We start from the raw sequence: 22,942 nt of genomic DNA, 5'->3' as shown, positions 1-22,942 counted from the left end.
AGAATGTTCTTAACAGAACAAACAATATAGCATAAGCTCTGTTTCTGTTAGTGCTGATGTTAGCTCACATTTAACAAATCATTAATTATTATCTCCATTTGTGAAATTTGATTAATTTCCATTTAATGCAAAATTCAGACTAGAAATACAGAAATGTTAGTGCTACACTAATATTTTTTCAAGATTGTGTTGACATTAGAATAACTGGCCATAATGCTATTTAAATGCTGTATGTTATCTCCTCTCCAGGGCCATATATTTCTATCCACCCTGGCCTTGATCAATACCAGTTCCCTTTGCTGTTCAGTGAGAGTCCGATTCTAAGTCACCCAGACTCCCTGGCATGGTGTCTTGGTCAGTGTGGGCTGCCATATTTCTCACAGTTCTGGACGCTGGGATGTCCAAGATCAAGGCTCCAGTAGACGCTGACTTCCTGGTTCCCAGAAGGCCGTGCGTCTTCTTGCTTGTTGTGCTGTAAATTGTAAGGGCACACATGCTTCCCAGGCCTCTCTTGTGAGGGCGTTAATCCCATCCAGGAGGACTCGTGACTTGATCCCTTTCTAGAGCCCCCCATACCATCTGGAGTTAGGATTTCGACACGTGAATCTGGTTCAGACACACAGCACATGGTTAATGGGAGGAGCTCGGCAAAACTGGCCTCGACTTAGCTCTTGCATCGGCCACCATTGTGACTTTGGACAAGCCATTTGGCATTTCTGGATGCATTAACTGCCTCTCTGCATTGCAGAACTGCTGACGGACCTACATGAGAGCATTCTGGGAAATTATCACGTGCTATGTAATGTGGTTACTGAAAAATTAGAACTAACAGAAGGCTGAAGTGATTTTGTTTTGCTTGTACTGTTTAAAGGATAATGTATACTCGCCACCATTTTTTTTTTTTTTGGTACCAGTTGTCAAACTCGGGACCTTGTGCGACTCGCCACCATTTAAAACTACTTACACAATTGCTGTGTTCTCATCTCTTGTCTGTGTATCATCATCTCATCATAAGGAAATATCAATTATGTGCGCCTCTTCGTGAAGGAAAGTACCTATAACCACTGGTATAGTGGTGTATATATTAATTATATGACCCTTTTACAGTTAAAGGGGGGAAAGGGCAACTGTGATCTTTATATGCTTACTGGTCACTGCTGCTTTGATAATGAATGATGCAAGCACAAAGCTAAATTTCTCGCTCCCATCCCCTTTCAGCTGCAGTTGGCAGCGTTGCCATTTCTTTTCTCCGTATTCTCTTCATCCCAGGACCCAGGCTGAAGGGCAGCCTGCTCTGAGACGTGCCACACTCCTGGCTGAAGGAAGAGCCAGGGCAGATCCTAGGATACCGCTTTAAGGCTTTTAGTTGGAGCCTGTGTTGCCTCTGCTCACATTTCATTGGCCAGAGCAAGTCACATGGGCAAGGAGGGGGTGGAGCATGACAGCACCCTCCCCTCTACAGGTGGGTCAAATAACTGAACACAATCCACTCTCCTACATTTGTTCCCTTCTTTGTTTAAAAGCACATTATCATCAGTTTTAATGAAAAAAGCAAGACTTTATAGAGGAAAGCACTTGCCAGCTAAAGAGGTTTGAGTTTAAGTGGTTTTTTTTTTTTTTGGTACCTGGGATCGAACTCAGGTCCTTGTGCTTGCACAGCAGGCAGCGAAACCACTGAGCTAAATCCCCGGCCCGAGTTTTGAGTTGAATGACTGGCAGGGACCTTAGAGCTTTGTTTCTGAGACTTGGACTCTGAATACCTGGAAGATTACACAACTGCCTACCACCAGGGCCCTTTCCCAAAAGTGCCCTGGGGTTTTGTTGAACAAAGAAGTCACCAGGGATTTCTGTTGAGGTTTTCCTTTTGGTCCCTGTGTTACTGACTTCTTGGGGAAGGACCCCGGGGCGGCCCATCTGTGGCCAAGTTGACCCCACTGCTCCCCAGTAAGGCACAGGGCCTTGGGAGCGCTGAGAGACCCTACCACTGATGACGCGGACCTCACTTACCTGGCACCTGACACCTTAGTGCCACTCGTGCCTGTATCGCTGGGGCCAAGGGTAGCTGTGATAATGGAGAATTGGTAAGAAAATAGCAGTTTTACTAAAGTTTCATTCATTTTAGTTGGCGTTTTGCTCTCCTTTCTGGTATAAGAAAGTATGTTTCTGCGTCCATCCGCGTCTTCTTTCATGTAATAATTGCAAAAGTGCCCTGAATAAGAGGGGGGTTCAGAGTGTCTGGGAGACAGTTATTCACAGCTTCTGGGATTTTAGGGCTGGACGGCCTGCATTTTAGGGTTATGGAAATTGAGGTGCTGTCCATTGAAAGCTTTGCACATGATGCAGGGAGTTTGAAGCTGCACTAAGATTCTGACCCCAGGCATTGCTTTCCTAATCTAGACTCCGTGATTCAATGAGATGCAGCTTTTCAAAATTTTACAATTATGTCTCTTAAACTCCTTCAAAAGTAATCCCATATATGCTCCAACAGACATAGATATAAATATATATTTGGAAATGGTTTTATATTTCTCATTTCTTTGTATCAAGTATGATCCAAAGTATCAAGTATCAAAGTATCAAGTATGATACAAACTATTCTTTCTTGGTTTAATGTAAAATAAAGTAGCATATTATTTCAATAGACTATGAAGTTGTTTTATAATGTTCTTCTCTTCATATAAAACACATTTATCTTGTTTACCGTACCTAACTGGGATAGTTATATACTACTAGGAATTTTTTACAAAGAGTATAATTTTATATTTAATACTCTCAGTTCAATATGATGCAAAAGTTGATTCAAGGAACGATATAGTTGTGTGTGTGTGTGTGTGTGTGTGTGTGTGTGTGTGTGTGTTTATTATTGGGGACTGAACCCAGGACCTTCACACTGAACTACATCCCACCCCTTTTTTAAAATGTTTTTTGCCGGCTGTGGTGGTGCTGTGATCCCAGCACGAAGGAGGATGAGGACGGAGGGTCACTGCAAGTTGGAGGCCAGCCTGGGCTACATATGAGTTCAAGGCCAGCCTGTGTTACATAGCAAGATCCTGTCTCAAAATCAAACAAAAATAAATTAAATACTGTTTAAATATTGAGACAAGGTCTCACTAAGTTGCCCATGCTGGGCTCAAACTTGCACTCTTCCTGGCTGAGTCTCCCAAAGTGCTCAGATTGCAGGCATGTACCAGCAAGCCGAGCTAAGGAAGCCAAATAATTTAAATGTCAGATTTTCCCGAAGATCTTATTTGGAATAATAAAGGTTATAGCCCCCCCCCAAAAGGAATCATCCAAATCATTAAACCCATATTGAACAATCATAGGATAAGTAGCTTATTACAATGTAAATGAAATAGTCAATACATTAATATTATCAGCATATTATATGTGGACTTCAATCGCGGAGCACAGATGGGTAGCTGACAAATATATTTACGCTATTTCTAATTTTTCTCTGTGCTCTAGGTTGCCAGGAAATGTTCTGCAGAAACTCGTTCATGAGGACTCACGTTATTTTTGTTTTCTTTCTCACAGCGTGTTCCTGAGGATGGAAGCGGTGTTTCTTTGCCCGACTCCTTGCCGCTGAGAGTCATGAGCCTGCATAGCCAGAGGAAGAGCCTGTATTTAATGATGACGAACCTGTCACCGGTATAGCAACAGCAGAGGGCCAAAGCGAGTACAAGGAAGCCCTGTTTACACTTAGATTCCACAAAGAAGGCGTTGCAGTCGACAGCTTGCTCTGCGTTGCTTTTCTACGATGAACCGCTACACAACCATGCGGCAGCTGGGGGACGGCACCTATGGGAGCGTGCTCATGGGCAAGAGTAACGAGTCGGGGGAGCTGGTGGCCATCAAGAGGTGCGTGTGCGTGCGTGCGTGCGTCGTCAGTGAGTCCCGCGGCGTGTCCTTTGCTTGGCTGAGAATATATCCGCACACAGAGAGGGGTCTACTTCATAACCCAGGCTAGTTTGACTAATGGGAAGAAGGAAATTACCAAGAAAGAATACTCTTCTCATCTTTTTTTTTCCTTCTCATCTTTATGTATATTTCTTTGATTATCCGCTTTGTCCGGATGCATTAATAAACCAAAAATTTTAAGAGCGCCTCTTTTCTTTTTATTTTATTTATTTATTTATTTTGGTGCCGGGGATTGAACTCAGGACTTTGCGCTTGCAATGCAGGTGGCAGAACCACTGAGCTAAATCCCCGGCCCAAGAGCACCTCTTTTCATACCTAATACATTTGGACTGAGACTGTAAGTAATGAATGTTTTTTAGATTTAAAGTTGAGAACAGGGCTGGGGATTTAGCTCAGTGGTTTCGCCACCTGCGGCGCAAGCGCAACGAGCCGAGTTCGATCCCCGGTACCAGTAAATAAATAAATTAATTAATTAATTAATAAAAGTTGAGAACAGAGTAGAGCTTATAATTTCTTTCAAATAATAAGCCTCTAAGGCTGGGGATTTAGCTCGGTGACACCGCACCTACCTGGCAAGCACAAGGTCCCGAGTTCAATCCCCAGTACCAAAATAATAATAATAATAATAATAATAATAATAACGAAGAAGAAGAAGAGGAAGAAGCAGCAGCAGCAGCAGCAGCCTCTAACCAGCCATGGTGGTGTATGCCTCTAAACCCAGCACTCTGGGAGACTGAGGCAGGAGGATACCAAGTTTGAGCTCATCCTGGGCTACCCAATGACTTAGTGAGAAATGGACACTGTCTCAAAACAAAAAGTAAGAAAGGACTGGGGATGTAGCTTAGTAGGAAGGCCTACATTCAGTGCCCAGTATAGCAAATAAAGAAATAATTCAAGCTCTCAAAATAAGGTAGTATTTATAAAGTCCAATTCAGTTCTAACGGCACATAGTAAGTATTTTCTTGCTTACAGTTAATTATTTCTTCCTAACCTATTGTGTTTATCTATTGCTATATATAACAAAATAAAAGCTTAGTGATTTAAAATAGCAACAAGCATTTATTAACTCACAGTGTCTGTGAGTCAGGAATCTAGCAGCTCTGGCCTGGGGACTCTCAGGAGGTGGCACTCAGACGCCAGCAGTCACTGGTCACGGTGCTGGAGGGTCCACTCCCGATGGGCTCGCGATATTGGTGACCTCACATGATCTTCTGTGTCAGATTCAAACTTTTTTTTTAAACTGGTGCTGAGGACTGAGCCCAGGGCCTTTGCCTTGAGTATTTCCTCAGCCCTGTCTCGGGGTGGTGGTGGTGGTGGGGGGGGATTTAGGGCAGTGGTTTCGCCGCCTACTGCGCAAGCGCAAGCACAAGAACCGAGTTCGATCCCCGATACCAAAAAAAAAAAAAAAGAATGAGAAGAAATCATCATAAAAAAGAGGAGGCAGGAGGAGTCCACGTTTGGCCCACTTTGGGCCTCTTAGCAACCTCCTGAGACGGTGAGGCTTGGCTGGCGCTGAGTGAGAAGTGATGTACAGTACAAGCGCCTGGGGTGTAGATTAGGACTCGGGCAGAGGCGGGACAGAGGCTGAGGGTGAAGTCCCAAAGCCGGGTGAAGGAGTTTGCCGGTCTTGGAAACCGGAAGGTCATAAGCGTCCTAAGCAGAAGCGCTGATGTGATCAGTTTGGGAATCAGCCCTTTCTCAGGAGGGCAAACCTGGGCAAAGGCGGCCGGTTAGAAGGTGGGCTCCGTCCTCTTCGTTGCAGGTGGTCGTTCGTGGTGTAGGAAAACAGCACTGGGGACAGACGTGGGGGACTGCAGGAACGTGGCTCTGCAGGAACGGGGCCTGGGTACGGGGCGGGGGAGGAGCAAAGACAGGCGAGAGCCAGGCTGACTCCTGCTGAAGGGCAGCGGTGGCATCATTCACGACCCGGAGCGGAGGTCCCGGGCTTTTCTGTTCTGGCCACGATGACTGGAAGATGAGGTGAACAAGCAAATATTTGCATTTAAAGCACAAAACAGAGGTCCAGCCTGATGATTCAGAAGGTTGAGGATGCTTATTCCAAATATCCAAAATCTAAAATGCTCCCAAGTCTGAAAGTTTTTGATCTCTGAAATGACCCCTATAAATGGAAAATTCCACATCTGACTTCGTGTGTAGCTTTTCATGAGACTGTAGTGAAAATGTAAGCACTCTAGAGCCAGGAGTGGTGATGCATGCCTGTAATCCAGGCACTGGGGAGGCTGAGGCAGGAAGATTGCTGTGAGTTTGACACCAGCCTGGACTACATAGTAAGTTCAAGGCCAGCCTGAGCTACACAGTGAAACCCTGTCTCAAAAAAGCAAAAGCAAAACACCAAAACAAAACAAACCGCAGGCTCTCTAAAAACGTATGAAATTACCTTCAGTTTATGTTTGTAAGGTGTCTATGAAACATAAATTAACTTTATGCTTAGATTTGGGTCTGATCCCCAAATATCTCTGTGTAGAGAGAGAAGTAAAGAAGGCCCCTTGCGGATCACTGAGAAACCCTGCACGTAAAGGATGGGCCCTGGAATCAGGTCTTCTTCGGGGGAAGCACTGGAGAACTACGGAGAACCAGGCAGGTAGAAAACACCTGAACCCCAAAAGGAGATGTGCTCAGCTGGAAGACAAGTGGAGACTAATGATTGAAACGCAGCTTTACCAGGTGGGAATGCCTCTTGTGCAAGTCAAAAGACGTACATTCACAGCAGGGAGCAGAATCGATGACCTCAATAAGGTTATTTTCTGACATATCAAGAGACTTGGAGTTTGATGATTCCAGAGCTCTTTCAAGGGATCCAGAGTGTACCCAAGGAATACAGACCTTTTCTATCTTCTTCTTGCTGAGTGGTCAGTATTTTTTGTCCTTAAGTGTGTCACCTAATGGCTGCATTGTGGCTCCTTCTGCTCCAGGCACTACATCTGTCTCCCGGGTGGAAAGAAGGGAGAATGGCACCAAAAGACTCCTCTCAGCCTTTTCCGAAAGTGGTATTTCTTTCTCCTAAACTCCAAGGGCTCCCCCTAGCTGTTACTGGCTAGCATCAGGCCATGTGCTCTGGGTTACTTCCAAAGGAGGCCCAGGAGTCTGCACCCTTCAGCCTCTATGGTCAGGGGCTGACAGTGACCTTTTGGTATCCAAGCAACGGCGTCTGGCATAGATTCCTTGGACTGTGTGTGACATAACCGGTGGCCGTGGCGAGTGCTGTTCCAGCAGAAGAGATAACCCAGACCAAGCGGCAGTGCAGAGCTGGGAGGGAGGTGCTGAGGTTGCATGCGTGACCCACGGAGGGGACTGGAGGCCCGGCAAAGCCACGCAGGCGACTGCAAGGGGCCAAGAGCTGAAGGAGAGGATGCAGGAGGCTGGAAGGAAGTGTTTCTGGGCGCCTGTGATGGGCCAGAGATGAGCGCTGGGGGTTAAGCAGCTGCAGAGCCAGGCTACGGGCAGGATGATGACAGAAATGCCCCTCGAAGCCCGCACTCCTCAAGGCGTTGGACAAGACAGGATCGTCCCAGCCTGATGTCACCTACAGGGTCACATGGGACGCCTGTGTGCACAGGAGTAAACCTGCGCATGACAGGTGTGAATCCTCACTTTCCATTTTCAGTTTGTTACCGGAACAACTCACACCTCATGATACCCAGTCAGGACTCTCGTCTGCTGCCTGGAGGTACAGAAATTTCACATTCCCAACTTGGCATAAATAGTCTAGTTATAACACGTTGTGTAACCCTTTAAGTGCATCCATACTTTTCCCCCAAAATTAAAAATGAACTCCGTGTTGAAAGCTGGGTGTGGTGGTATAATCCCAGCGCTCAGGGGAAGTTGGAGAGACCCTGTCTCAAAAAACTCCCAGACTTTCCACGTTGAACACATTCTGTGAAGCCGGTGAAGAGCTGCTGTTGTGGTCTTCACAGTGGGCAGTAAGCAGGTCCACTGGAAGGCAGGTGGATTATCCAGGTGAAGGCACTTTTCATTCTGAAGCCCTTTTAAACAGAAGAACCAAAAGTGAGGTCTTGGGGCTGCGAGGGCAGGGCTGTGAATGAGATGGCTCTGTGAAGAACAGTGTTGGGGAGGGAAATGGAGAAGAGGTCGAGTGCTGGCCCAGGGCGGGAGGGCGATGAAAGTGAGACTAGGAAGCCAGGGAGGAGTCTGTCCAGGCTGGTCGGGGGCGGACCCCACGCGTGACGGTGTGTGCCGTGCATCCTGGGTGCAGGGACGCTGCCCCATCAGGATTGTGTACAGAACTCCAGGAGGTTCCTACAGGGACAAAATCACCTAGTGACGCAGTTACCACAAGTTCTCCCCGCGCTAAGTGACACTTGGCTACTTAATCGGAAAAGCTTTTGAGCAATCTAGAAATGCAGTCAAAACTGGCTGGGATGTGTCGGAGTGTGACTGGTTCTAACTTCTATGTTGGGAGACCCCTATGAAGAACACAATAAAAGGTCCTGCTTTGAAACTGTCCCTTGGGGAATTTTAATCTAGGGGGTGCTAAGACATCTTGTCCTAACTGCACCAACAAAAGAATAAATAGCTGTGATTGCCATATGTGGTGGTGTACACCAATAGTCCCAGCTACTTGCGATTTGGGGTAGGAAGATTGTTTGAGCCTAGGAGTTTGAGGCTAGCCTGGCAGCATAGCAGGATAATGATGATAATAATAATAGACAAAATGACAAACTCAGAAATACATTGCAGATTTTCAAAAGCTGTAACATACAACTCCTGTTAGAGGATGGTAGTAGGATTCCTTGCTAAATAAAGGGCTAGTAAGTTCTCTGCCCTTTAAGGATGTAAGAGGCCATTCCATTCCTGAGGTCTTCTTGCGTGTTGGACCCTGTGGCTTCAGTGAGCCCACTTGTTGCAGATATGCGTCCAGTCGTTCAGCAAAGATTTACCAGGCACCTACGACATGCTGCACGTGTGTCTAGGCACATGGCATTCCCAAGGAGCTTACTTCCAGGGAGAGGAAAGAGGAAGCAAGCATAATAAGCTACTACAGAGTAGGTCAGAGGGTGCTGGGTGATGTGGAGCAGAAGAGTAGGAAGGAGAACAGCAGATAACATCATCATCATCTCACCGTGGGCACCTGGGAGTAGCCGTGGAAATAATTAAAGAAATGCAATGGCCTTTTATTTCCTCTACTGAGCTCTTTCTAGCTCCTCCTGTCTACTTGAAACTTCTTTTTCTGTCTCTGCATGCTAGCATCTTCCATCTTTGTGGTCTCAGCTGAAATGTTACCTTATCCAAAGGCCAGGCCATTAAACCTTTAAAAGAGCCCCTTTCTGTCCTAGCTTATGGTCCTTATAACTAACTTCTACTCCTTTTTTGTGTTAACTGAAGTCTGTTGCCTCTATTAGATGGAAATAGTGCAGTAACCATTTCTGGTCTGTTCATTTTTCTGGTACTTAGCAGATGTTGGATGAATGGATAAATGGAAAAAAACCTAAAGGCAAGAAACCTAAAGGAGGTGCTTTTTCTTACCTAGGATTGTCTTTAGGGTAATTATTGTGCAAGGAAACTTCTGTATTGGTAATGGATACATGCATTGCCTTAGGGAAGAGTTGCTGAGCAGTGGACATTTCTGGGGGGAAAAAAGTAGCATAGTAGAAAATATGGATGAAGACAGTACAGATTTTAAAAGTAGAATCAAAGTTTCAATTGCTACTGAATTATGAAAGGTTACTTGAGTATAGTTTTCTAAAAGATTAGAGATTTTTTGAATTCTGAAATTATTTTTTAAGAATCATAGCAGATTATGTATACAGTTTGGGATGGATGTCATCATTTTATTAAACTCCTTTATAGGTATATTTGAATTGATTTTTAATTTTATATTCATTGTAATGCTAATTCATCTTTTGCATTATAGCAAGACATTTAAATCCATAACTCTGAAAAGTATCATTAGAAAAACTGGTAAACTGTCAATTTCATCAAGTTTTTTCATAAGTTTCTAGTACCTGAATGACAATAGATGAAATTCTGATTCTTTGAGGATATTTTAGAAATGATAGCCGAGATGCCCTTCATGTCTTATGGCTGACTGTAGATAATTGTTTTGTAAAATGAATGTCTAGGGCTAGGGATTTAGCTCAGTGGTTTCACCACCTGCTGTGCAAGTGCAAGGACCCGAGTTCGATCCCTGGTACCAAAAATAAATAAATAAATAAATAAAATGAATGTCTGTTACTTACTGATTACTAAACTAAGCAGTTTACAATAGCTTTTCTTCTTCAGTAGTTTCTACTTTATGGTTAAAGAATGTGAGGGACAGGAAGGGCCTTAAATAACTTGGCCAAAGTCATACAGTGACTGAGCAAGGATCTGCTTCCGGGCCTTACAGTTCTGCTTCCGGGTCTTCACACCCCACCTAAGAACTTTATGCTACCAGTTCTGTGCTTAATTCCTTCTGTATGTTACACCCTTGGAGAGGCTCTGGATTAGAAGAATTACTGGAATTAATAAAGTAGCTCTAAGCTTACTGAGGATCTTCTGGGTCATCTCAACAGGAGATTATAGTACAACCTGAAAGCAATAAAACATATTTGGCTTTTATTTTTCATAATCCAGCCTTGTAATTCCCATACCTGAAGAAACTCTTTTTGAACATGAATCTTGTTTTTGTTGTTGTTGTCTCTATTATATATGTTGACCAAAAATCCCTACGTATAAAAATACAACCTCTGTCTGTGGTGTACATGGTGGAATTACTTTATTACTCTAAATATACTTCTGGTATGTGTATCTCTAATGGTAACCAACACTGAGATGGAAGAGGAGATGTAAAGAACAGAATTCAAGAAGGGCCCTGGGTTCAGTCCTAGCATCAAAAAAAGGGAAGGAAGGAGGGAGGGAAGGGAGGGAGGGAAGAAGATGGATATTTCTAAAGCTTGGTCAGTTCTGGATTTTTGCTGAGTTAAATCATTTAACTTTATGTGCCTCCTGCCTAAAACTGAAGTAATGACATAAAAGTTGTGAGATCAAGTAAATCATTGACTAAATTTGCTATCAAAATTTATGATTCTTCCCCATCTCCACCAAACTATAGTATTTCATATGTGTTTTTTATGTACCAGAAAGAAAGGAAATATGGAAGGGGCCCTTTTAGGAAAGCACTATTAAATTGCTTAGAATGATGTTAAGACCTTCATGTTAAAGCAGCCTGTCAGACATGATGGGCCTGACCTTTACCAAGCCCCCTGAGATGTAGGCAGAGGGGATTTCCTTTCTAGGCATAAGAAAGAGAAGAATCACAGCTTGCCCAAAAGGAACCAGTAATGACCCTGACCCTAACCAATAATGAAGTAAATGGTAAAGTATAACCAAGGATATAATTTGTATCTTGGAATCCTCAATCCCATACACTAAATGTTTCCTTATCTATTTCAGGATGAAGAGAAAGTTCTATTCTTGGGATGAATGTATGAACTTGAGAGAAGTTAAGGTAAAGCCTGAGAGAGGAAAAGAATCAAGGCCTGTCTACCTCGGCCTGAGGACAGTAGCTAGGCACCTTATTCTCTCTGTGAGAAGCATTCCAAAGATAACTGTGTTTATCTTTTTTCTTTATCTTCCCAATTTTTTATTTTTTCTTCCTCTGGTGTTAGTGGAAAATTGAAAATAACTGTGCCTTCACATCTAAATTTCTCCCTCACTTGAAAACAGCATTTTAAATTCATCTTGTCAAAGGAAAAAACACTTTTTAAATTACTATGTCCTTTTTCCTTATATTTTGTGCTGTATGACTTGAATAAATTTTTGGAGATATTTGCATGGAATTTGACATATTTAAGTTAGAAAAAAAGGACCAATTTAACAGACCCAGAGAAAAAAGTGACAGATTAAAATGTTAGGTAGCTGTTGTTGACTGGGTTTATATTTGTATTTAACATTCATTACTTAAAGCACTTACTACTTGTTTTAAATAGGTGTTCTAAGATGTTTTAAAATTATATAGATATTAAAATATCATTCATTAAGCTAAAAAATGGAAAATTACTTAAGGTTGTTTTCATACCTAGCATTGATGAGATTTTGCCAATTTCTATAAATTTGTTTTAAGAATTTTAATGCTAAAAAAATAAATAAAAAAGAATTTTAATGCTTTGCTGTTTTGCAGTCTCTGAAGAAACTTAATCATGTCAACGTGATTAAACTGAAAGAAGTTATCAGAGAAAATAACCATCTTTATTTTATATTTGAATATATGAAAGAAAATCTCTATCAGTTAATGAAAGACAGGTATGTCTTTATTTTGGAAAACTATATTTTCCCCTAATATTTCTTCCATGAGTTCCTAAGATCCTTTCAATATATCACATTTGATATATAGCTTTATCACTCTAAGAGGTGGATTTAATTAGTGCTGTTATTTTTATTAAATGGTAGCATTTAACACTGAAGAACCAGGTATTCCACAGCCACTTTTCTCTTATAATTCCTTGAAGGCCAACATGAAATTTCATATACACACAGGTACCATTTTACTTCGTAAAATAAAATAAAGTCTACCTATAATCTAATGTCATTAGGCAAAATTGAGGGGATTATCTTCATTGTCCCGCGAATCACCTTGTGAAAGGTTAATGAAAGAATGGAAAAAAGAATGAAGTAGCTTTCAAGAAAGGGTCTAATAAAATCCCTCATTAGAATGCAGAAGTAAGTGATAAAACTTAATGTGTTATTGACCTCAAAGAAACTCTCATCTTAATTTTTAAGTCTGTGGGCAGAATCTCTAAAGAACTCGTTATCAGTCACTTTAATGGGTCCCCTGATAGAGATTAATATTTTGCACCCCTGCTTAGTCCTTACCAGGATCTCACTAGAGACGTCAAGCAAGCGCCACATGAAACTGCCTTGTCCAAGACACCCACCGCTGCCACGTTGCCTACTGAGCTCTTGAAATGTCTAAATTACACTCCACTATAAATGTAAAATAAACGATATAACAAGTTTTGAAAACTTGGTATAAAAGAAAGAAATTTATTATGTGTACTGATTGCATGTTGAAATACTATTTGATATCTAGTAGGTTTAAATAAAATATATTGTTAAAAATTAAGTGAAGAGGAAGACAGGAAAGGTTGATCAGTGGGTATTCAGACCAGAGTAAGAAATCCTGATGTGCTATCATACAGTTGGTGACTGTAGAGAACAATCATGTGCTGTATGTTTGAAAAAGCTAGAAGGACTTTGGATGTTTTCATCATACGGAAATGATAAATGTTTGAGGAGATAGCTATGTTTAGGCTGACCTAAACATCACACAGTGTATACATGTATCAAACATCACATGAGGCCGGGGATTTAGCTCAGTGGTTAGATCCCTGGTACAGGAAAAAAACATCACATGGTACCCATTCATATGTACAATTTTTAGGTATCTATGCATCAGTTAAAATAATTTTTTCAATAAAATTTAAAGATAAGTTTAAAAATTAACTACCTACTTCATTTGCGTTTTTAAAATGTGGGCACTGCAAACATTGCTAAGAATGTAAATGGTGCTCGTTTGTGACTCTGACTGTATTCCTATGGCCTGTACCACGGTGCAGCATAATGGAAGCCCACATTCCCATAGAACTCTTCGAGGCTACACAGCATAGCTTTCCCACTCGTCCGATCTGATAGCGATTCAACTTCCCACTTTACTTTGCTCCTCTTGGGCCAGTTTAGAATTTAGCTATTGAATTTTGTATAATACATTCTGTGTTGGATTTGAATTTCTGAGCAACATCAAAACAAAAAATTCTATTTGCACATTTTAAATTTATGATCTTTAATCTGGGCATGGTGGCAGATGCCTGTAATCCCAGCACTTGGAAGGCTGAGGCAAGAGGATCGGCATGAGTTCAAAGCCAGCCTGAATTACATAGTGAGACCCTGTCTCAAAAAATGAAAATGATAATGATAACAATGTATAATCTTTAACTCTAAAAATCTATAAATTATAGTTTTAGTCAGTATAATGAAGCCAATAGAGGTACCAAGGCCAGTGGAATATCTTATCTTCTTTATGTTGTTTGGGAATATCTATCTTTTCTTTTTTTTTTGGTACCAGGGATCAAACTCGGGACCTTACACTTGTGAGGCCGGCAGCGGAACCACTGAGCTAAATCCTCGGCCCATATCTATCTTTTTTGTGCTGGTTGGTAACAAAATTTCACAACTGTTGCTTCATTTCTTCCAGAAACAAACTGTTCCCGGAGTCAGTCATCAGAAACATTATGTACCAAATACTGCAAGGGCTGGCATTCATCCATAAACATGGTAGGTTTCTTTCAAGTCTCATCCCCCTGCCTCTGTAGAATAGTGTCAAATCATGCAAATTAATTGTATATCAACTGTTAAATAATTGTATATTAAGTAACTACAACCTTGTGGTATACGTCTACTAAATGGCTTTTTAATTTTAAATTGTATAATTCTATTATAAAGCAGAATATGTATAATCTATGACTGTCTTCCTCCACAGCAGAACTTTTCAGCAGTTTGATCATTGGTCTGTAGTCTCGGTCATCATCAACCCATCCTACACCCTCATTCCCTCTGTAGTTCGTATCACTGGCAAAACCTCAGAATCCACGTCATCTGTGTGCCCCCAGGATACTTGAGACCATCCATAGAAAAAGACGCCCTTCGATTTGCAAGAGGAGATTTTCTCTTTTTCGTTCTCCTGGGTTTTCTGTTTCATTCTCCTGGGTTTTCTGTTTCATTCTCTTCAGGGCTGACTATTAGCCCATGTAACTAACCATTTGGTTTCTACATTGAATGGGGGATCTAAGCATCTTAACTATTGAGGTTTTCAAAAGCTTAGCTACCAGGAAGGACTGAGCTGTTAAAATAATTTTAAATGAGGAAATTAGCTATGATATGTCAATTTCCATTCTTGCCCAACATTCTTTTCAAGAAAATGATTAGACTCAAGGAATCTTGCATTCTGTTGCACTGTGACGGAATCCTAGTGAGAACAGCTACTCGGACTTACACCTGATTAGGATGCACTTCCAATGCATCAGTTAGGCTATGGATAAATCAGCTTCCCCATTCCTGGGACACAATACCCAGCACTTACAGCTGGAAGGAAGAGAGGTCTAATTTAGCTCACAGTTCCAGGGAACCCAAACGGGGTCACATGGCTCTGAGGTAAAAACAGCACGACGGATGGGCATGGTGGAACAAAGCTGCTTAGCTCATGGTGGCTGAGGAGCAGAATGGGGAAAAGGACCAGGTATAGTACCAAAGGCCACACATCCATGACCCACCCAGATACACCCAGAAGTGTGTATCCCTTGGGCGGCTGCCAATCAAGTTGATACAATTAACAGTCACAGGCTACTTTCCTGGGCTTCAGCCTCCCCAGCTATTACACAGTGGTGATAACAATGGCTCCAGCCTCCTTAGAGGTTGTACCTTAGTGGAGATAACCCTAATGTGGAAGTATTTATCCCTGCACCCAAACCTTCTGAAATCACAAATAAAAATAAATGTTGAATGGGTGGTTATCTGATATACTCTGAACTTTCTTGCCAAATCGTTTTGAAAGCAGGCTCCTCATATCCCATCACTTCTTAGATAATAATAAATACGGTTCGGTTTCCTAACATCACACTTCTAGTTACAAGAGAAGCGCAGTATTGTTTTGTCTGTACATCAAATGAAACTTTGTTAAATTATGATGATTTATTATGTTTTCCCTTCTATCTGGCCAAGGCTTTTTTCACAGGGACATGAAACCAGAAAACTTGCTTTGCATGGGTCCAGAACTTGTGAAAATTGCAGATTTTGGACTTGCCAGAGAATTAAGGTCACAGCCACCATATACTGATTACGTATCCACGAGGTGGTAAGTAGATCCCGACACTTCTCCAGAGCCGTAAGTGTATATTGAAATTTCCTACAATGAGTTGTTACCTACATTTCTGGAGGTTCTATGTTGGGTATTTAAAACAAAATATAGAAGTGAATTTTATATTCCTCGCAAAGAGAGAATTAATTCATAACTATTCTGATCGATGAAATAAGAGCAAGTGAAGGATTTCATTCATTCATTCATTCATTCATTCAAAAAATAACATTAACGCCTACTATGGGCCAAACATGACTTTAGGCCCTGGAAACCCAGCCATGAATGAAAGAGAAAAGAAAAACCTCTGCCTCACACTGCTTACGTGACAGCTGATACACAAATAAGCTAAAAATAGCATGAGTCAGGGCTGGGGATTTAGCTCAGTGGTTTCGCCACCTGCTGCGCAAGCTCAAGGACCCGAGTTCAATCCCCGGTACCAAAAAAAAAAAAAAAAAATAGCATGAGTCACCAGAGAAAGGCAGGCACGTGTCCCCAAAAGGCGTGTGATAGTCCCCACTGCAAACGGCCCAGGTGCCTCTCGCCAGCACCAGTCCTGTCGACCCAGCTGTGGGAACAGACGGTCTCAGCTGCACAAAGCACTGTGTCTGAGCCCCCAGAGGGAACATGGTGATCAAGAAGCCAAACAAGAAAAGTACGATTCCATTTACATCAAGTGCAAAAATAGACAAAACTGACCAGTGCCGGGTAAAGTCAACATAATGATTGTACAGAGGTTAGATAGAAGTAACTGGGTGCGCGGGACTCTGGGAGAATAACGCCCTTTTCCTGACCTGATTGATGCTGGCTCCATGGGTGTATGCTATGTGTGCCTGCACCTGTTACAATAGGTGCATCTTCCTGTATTATACTCCAATAAAAATAAGAATAAACACAATACACATATATCACATGGGGATACACTATTATGGAGAAAAAATGTGGAGCAGTGAATGGAGTTGGGAGAAGGGGAGGGAAAGGGAATATTGCTATTTTACTGGTCTGTTTATTTATATACTTATTTGAGGTGCTGGGGGTCAAACCTGGGGCTTCATGCAAGCTAGACCGGCATTTTGCCAAACCCCTGGCTGATTATTGCTACCTTAGTGGAGTGTCTCACTGAGAAGACGCCTGGAGAAAGGGTTGGGCTGGAGACACGAACTTCAGAGTTGGCAGTGTTAGAAATCTCCGGATTGGATGAGATCGCCAAGGGAATGAGACTGAGCCCAGATAGAGTGACTGTACATCCAGTTTGCCCGGGACAGTGTCACCCGATACCATTATCGACAGTTTGATTGAAATACACCAGGCTGGGTCATTTGGGCCTCCCGGATGCCTCCCACTTCCTCCATGGTCTTACCGGGTGACGTTAGAGACACGCAGAGAGCGAGCCAAGTTGTTGGCCCACGATTTCCTGCAGCTTTTTTCCTTTCATGAGGCAGTGCGACAAGATGTGTTAGACAGGCGTGGGCCTCAGTCTGGGGGTCAGCTGGAGAAGTGTTTGGCAGCCACTGGTGGCCTTTGAGATGTCCACTGGTAGAATTTGGGGTGCACAGAGGGTGTCGGAAGTAAACACTCAGCAGTGTACCTGGAGATCATATCCGATGTAGTCTGAATGTTCTTCTAGTGATTATTACATGATATATATCTATAACTCTCTCCCTGTTTGCTATTACAGGCTGAATTGCATCTTCTAAAAGATATACTGATATCTGTGAATGTGACCTTAAATGGTAAACGAAGTCTTCACAGATGTAATCGAGTTTAGCTGAGGTCATAGTGGCCTGTGGGGGTCCTTGCTCCTTAGAAGGGAGACACTGAGATGGCCCCATACACGGGGAGGCTGTGAGGACAGCCAGCCAACAGCACTGTGCTGGCAGAAGCAGGGATCAGGATGCCGGGTCCACAACCCCAGCAGTGCCCAGAATTGCTGGCAACACCAGAAGCTAGAATGGATTTCCCTGGAACAGATTTCCCCTAGGACCTTCAGGGATCACTGCCACACCAGCACCTGGAGCTCAGATTGCTGGGCTCCCGAACTGTCAGAACACTACGCCATCCAGGTTGAGCTCTTGGTTACAACAGCCTTAAGGAATGCATTGGTAGTGCTTTCTGATGAAATTATTTTGCAGTGCAATCTCTTATCGACAGTGAACTCCAAAAAACAAAGGTGCAAATTTACTGAAAAAAAATAGGCGTTTTTTCTGTTTCTTAAGAGAAATGCTGATAACCTATACAAAACACGTGTTTTATTTGTCACCCATCACAAGGGCCATGGTCATGACCTAGTGACAACCAGAACCCATTGGAAAAGTTAGTCACTGTCTTAAGAAGAGTCCAGAGATGGCAAACGTAGCTTTGGGTGAATTTTCACATTATTCTAGAAGGTTCTACCTCTCCTTTAGGTCAATGACTCTTCTTCTAAGATAATTTCACTCATCTTTGACTTCAAGTTTTGTTACGCAAGTTACAAAAGGCAGTAAATGGCTGTGAAAGTATAAGCTGCTTCAGGGGAGAAAGAATTTCACAGCTACATGATGCTGGCTTTAAATGAGTACTTCATGTGGTTCAAAGGAAAAATCAGTTCTCTTGTTTCTAATAATGACTTAAATTTCATTGAATCAGGGTAAAACTTTGGGTTGTTCATTCTGCGAGAGATGAAACATCTGACATTACTGTGAGTGCCACTGTATTTTCGGTTAGGTTCAGCACTGAAGATAAAAATATGGTTTTGCAGTGGGAGCACAAATACAAATTCCATGCAAGCACATCGTCATGAAAAGTGTTCTCTTTTTTTGATACCGGGGATCGAACTTGGGTCCTTGCTCTTATGAGGCAGGCGGCAGAACCACTGAGCTAAATCCCCGGCCCCATGAAAAGTGTTCTTGCTAAATTAAGACACCAAGAAAGTAGAAGTATACTTAGTTAAGATGTGTGTCTATTTTGGAATTGCATCCACACACTCTACCAATCAAAATACAAACTGTAGTTGTCAGGACTTACAAATCCATATACACATCCAGGAGTAGAGTAACTGAACTAGCAAATTTTTTGTGATGAAACTGATGTTGACTATAAGAAATAACCCCAAAACTTCAGCATGGCCGTGTGTAATCTCGCTTCTGCCATCTGTCATTGTCCTTGCAGAATTACTTTGTAAACCAGTTTAAATGATTTAAGTGACATCTTGCTTCCTTGTAAACAAGTCCATTAAATTTTGGTTTCATTTTGTTCCAGATCACTTGAAAATCCTAATTCAGAATTTTTAATAAATTCAGGACCAAAAATTCAAGTCTTTGAGGCTTATAGCACATTGCAGTTATTGAAAACAAAGCTTGAATACAGGAAGACACTGACATTTATCCTCCTAAACAAATTAAGTGATAAGAGCTCAAATACTATAGTAGTTTTATTATTTTTAATGTGAATTTAGCTTTGGAGACTCTCCTCTTGCAGGAAGATTCTTTGGAAGGAGATTTGTCTTAGGCCCTTTCTTGTTGCTGGGACAAAATACTCCACGCCCACTTCTTGAAGGAAGAGAAGCTAAATGGCTCTTGGTTTTAGTCCACGTGGCTGGCTGCCTCCAGGGCAGAACAGCACAGCAGAAGGGTAGGGCCGGGAGAGGTCTCTCCCATGGCAACTGGGAAGCAGAGAGGGAAGGCAGGGGCTGAAGACAAGGATGTGCCTTTCCAGGTCACGCCCCTAACAGCTTGTTCAGAAATGAATTCCTCCACGTGCGAAGTTTCACTCCAAATCACCTGTTTTTGGTCTTGTTGCTATTTCTATAGGTATCGTGCTCCTGAAGTTTTATTAAGATCTTCAGTATATAGTTCTCCCATCGATGTGTGGGCCGTGGGAAGTATAATGGCGGAACTCTATACATTAAGACCGCTTTTCCCGGGGACAAGTGAGGTGGATGAAATCTTTAAAATCTGCCAAGTTTTAGGGACTCCCAAGAAAGTAAGTACTCTTGTCCCTAAATCGTGATGACTTTTATTTATAACTTGCTACTTTACTTTGAATTTTATATCTTTTGATCATTTATAAATTTTGCTGATGTATCTGATTTTTCAAATAGCTTTATACTTTAATGGTTTTCTTATACTTTTGGGGGGAGGGGTAAGATAAGAAGCCAGAATCCCACCAGACTGTAAGACAACAGTGCTTGCCTTTCCTTAAGAACTTCAAGAAAAATTTTTGTTTGGTACTGGGGATCGAACTCCGGTCCTTGCACTTGTGATGCAGGCAGCAGAACCACTGAGCTAAATTCCTGGCCCAAGAAAATTATATCTATTTAGAGCGTGACTTCGGGTCAGTGATCGGCTGATAACTAGATGGCCAGCCTTGATCAAATGCTTCCCTTCTGTGAATGCCTTTGTCATCGGCCTATTAACCCCTGGGGTCTGGACCTTACTTCCTCTATTCCTTTCCTGTTTGGATTTATATTTCTCTGCCATAGATATTTGGTTTCTTAAACTCTGAGTACAGTACTTTTCAATTAATATCACATTTTTGGTAGACCTTATTTCTAAGGTGTACTTAAAAAGTGTAAACTAAGAACAATTATATCCTAATTAAGTCAGTGTGTGCCTTGTCATTAGACATAGAATTGTAGATATTAAAGCTTTAATATAATTATCATTTCCAAGGTATGTGTAATTTTTAACATTAGACTTGATATATAATATAATGAAGATTTTGGTGGGACACAGCCTTTCTGTAAACAGCAGTTGTCATTTTAGTTCAGAGTCACCAAGGTCACCATCTTCATCTTTAGAGTTTAATTATGAAAGTGCTTTCTTGGTTTTTCCTAATTCTTAGCTCAATGTTCTTTTTCCATGTGGGTATTTTAGGACTAAATCATATAGTGTGTCTGGTATTTTATTTTCACATTTACTTATATAAATTAGCATTAAAATTTTCATACCTGAGTGATTTTTATATTATTGCTGTTTTAAAAATGATTACTAAAACAATGCAATTTTTGCTCACCCCTGCTGGCACTTGTTATATTCCTTAAACAGAGTGACTGGCCCGAAGGATACCAGCTTGCGTCCTCCATGAACTTCCGATTTCCCCAATGCGTTCCTATCAACTTAAAAACTCTTATTCCCAACGCCAGTAATGAAGCCATTCATCTGATGACCGAAATGTTGAATTGGGATCCAAAGAAGCGACCAACAGCAAGGCAGGTGCGAGAAAGCTCCCTGCCACATCTCTTTAAAATGTTGAGGTTTTACGATAGCAGGGTGTTTTCTCCTATAAAGACAAATCTTTTCTCAACCAGGATTTTACCAAGAAAATGAAGACCTGCAGTATATGTAAGGAATCAATTTCTAGGCATATGAGATCCTGGGGAGAAATGCAGTTCTATAGGTGCTGTATTTTCCTTTATCTTGAGCTTCCGATGAGGGAGCTTACAGGGCAGAGGCAGAATGGAATCAAATAATTCAGGATGGGACAAACCAGTTAGGATGCCGCTCATCTTGGGCAGCAAAAAGGAATCTCTGCCATCCTGTGCCCTAGTGAGTTTTCTGCGCCCTCCTCTGGCTGAGGTGGGGTTTTAGTTTGCTGTACACAGCGGCAAGTGTTCCACTAGAGGGCAGCACTGTGGCGCCCGCCCTGTGTTCCCGACTATGGTAACGCCATGCCTTATTTGCAAAAAGCTTACATTTTGTTGTATTCTTACCATTTAAATATAAATTCGATGTGAAAGTTTCCAAATATTTAGTTTGCTCTTTTTAAAAAAATTACCGTAAGAAAATGCCCTCTAAGGCCATCTGGAAGAACAAATGGGAAAGAGAGTAGCCAAGACAGTTTGAACAAGAAGTGAGAGACGGCCGGGGATTTAGCTCAGTGGTTCTGTCACCTGCCTCGAAAGCGCAAGGGCCCGAGTTCAGCGCGCGAACGAACGCGCTGGCCCAGGGACTGACAGAGCTCCACACCGCGGGGTGCACTAGTTGGTGTACGGGGGACGCTGCATCACAAGCGGGGAAAAGGGAATTTCGGTTCTTCTCAGCAGACTTCCCAAAAGGATTGAATAATGTGTGTTATTTAATCCTACGGGAGGCTGAGGCACGCATATATTTACATATTTATTTTATATATATGAATGACATTAAATCATTAAAGACTGAAAGAAAGCCTGTATGAATATTTAACTTCAGGATGAGAACATGAATATTAAAGTAATAGAAGAAATCAGAACGAGACACTCAAGAGATCTGATTACTTAAGAATTAAAGTTGGAAGGCCGATGGGGTAGCTCGGTGGTAGAGTACACGATGACCATGTGTGAGTGACCCTGGGTTTGGTAACAAGCACCACAAACAACAAAAAAAAAAAAAGAAGAAAGGAAAAAAGAAATCAAGCTAGGTGTGGTGGTGTACACATGTCATCCTAGCACTTGGGAGGCTGAGGCAGGAGGGTTGCAGCAAGTTTGAGGCCAGCTGGGCCAGGTGGTGAGTGCAAGGCCAGCCAGAACTACACAGTGAGACCCTCTCTCAAAAAACAAACCAAGTAAAAAAAAAATCAACCCACCAAATAAACAGAAACGGTCTTACACTGTTAATGGTGAGCAATATATCCCAAGGGAAGAGTGCACATAATTTAAGCTGGGGCCGATTAGACTAGATAAATGTTAATGTAACATCTCTGTGCTTTCACAGGCACTGAAACACCCATACTTCCAAGTGGGCCAGGTGTTAGGCCCTTCCTCGAATCATCTGGAATCCACACAGACTTTCAATAAGCAGCTGCAGCCCCTGGAATCGAAGCCGCCTTCCGCTGAACTAGAGCCTAAGACTCTGCCAGATGTCACGGCCCAGACTGTCGGGGCGGCCCGGCCCACTCACGTCCCCCAGCCTCTGCAGGTCATCCAGCTGCCACAGAGCGCGGGGAGCCTGCAGCCCCCAAAGCAACAGAGCCAGCTGCAGCCGCCCCAGACGCTGTTCCCAAGCCTCCTCAGAAACGCGCCGGCTGTAAGTAGCCAACAGCGACACCGGGCAGGACATGGACATAGCCGGGCGGGTGCGGTTCGGGCTCTGTCTCCAGGCATTTATTTCCAAAACTGTCCCGGAAGATGGAAAAGCTCTGCTTCCTCCGGGAGCAGCTCCACATGACACCATGTAACATTCTGATAGGGTGTGTAACAGCATA

General features: G+C 42.4%; 1 protein-coding gene across 8 annotated transcripts in view; it reads left to right on the top strand.

Moving 5' to 3' along the window:
• Nucleotides 1-22,942, top strand: part of Mak (male germ cell associated kinase) — a 47,946-nt gene that overhangs the window by 6,146 nt on the left and 18,858 nt on the right. For 7 of the 8 annotated variants that reach the window (XM_021260663.1, XM_021260661.1, XM_087181769.1 and 4 more), the window contains exons 2-9: nt 3,535-3,858; nt 11,332-11,386; nt 12,059-12,180; nt 14,129-14,208; nt 15,652-15,784; nt 19,573-19,744; nt 20,809-20,976; nt 22,453-22,764. In XM_021260663.1, coding sequence (XP_021116322.1) covers nt 3,758-3,858; nt 11,332-11,386; nt 12,059-12,180; nt 14,129-14,208; nt 15,652-15,784; nt 19,573-19,744; nt 20,809-20,976; nt 22,453-22,764 — 1,143 coding nt within the window. In that variant the 5' untranslated portion in view covers nt 3,535-3,757. Of the gene's footprint in view, nt 1-3,534; nt 3,859-5,844; nt 7,607-11,331; nt 11,387-12,058; nt 12,181-14,128; nt 14,209-15,651; nt 15,785-19,572; nt 19,745-20,808; nt 20,977-22,452; nt 22,765-22,942 lie in introns of those variants that run through there. The other variant, XM_087181770.1, reaches the window with a different exon arrangement.

The sequence above is a fragment of the Heterocephalus glaber genome, unplaced genomic scaffold, assembly GCF_053883595.1.
Source record: "Heterocephalus glaber isolate CG9 unplaced genomic scaffold, H.glaber_assembly_v1.0 deba00001472, whole genome shotgun sequence".
Taxonomy (NCBI): domain Eukaryota; kingdom Metazoa; phylum Chordata; class Mammalia; order Rodentia; family Bathyergidae; genus Heterocephalus; species Heterocephalus glaber.
The sequence above is the reverse complement of the archived record's forward strand: the minus strand, read 5'-3'. Positions and strand labels throughout refer to the sequence as shown.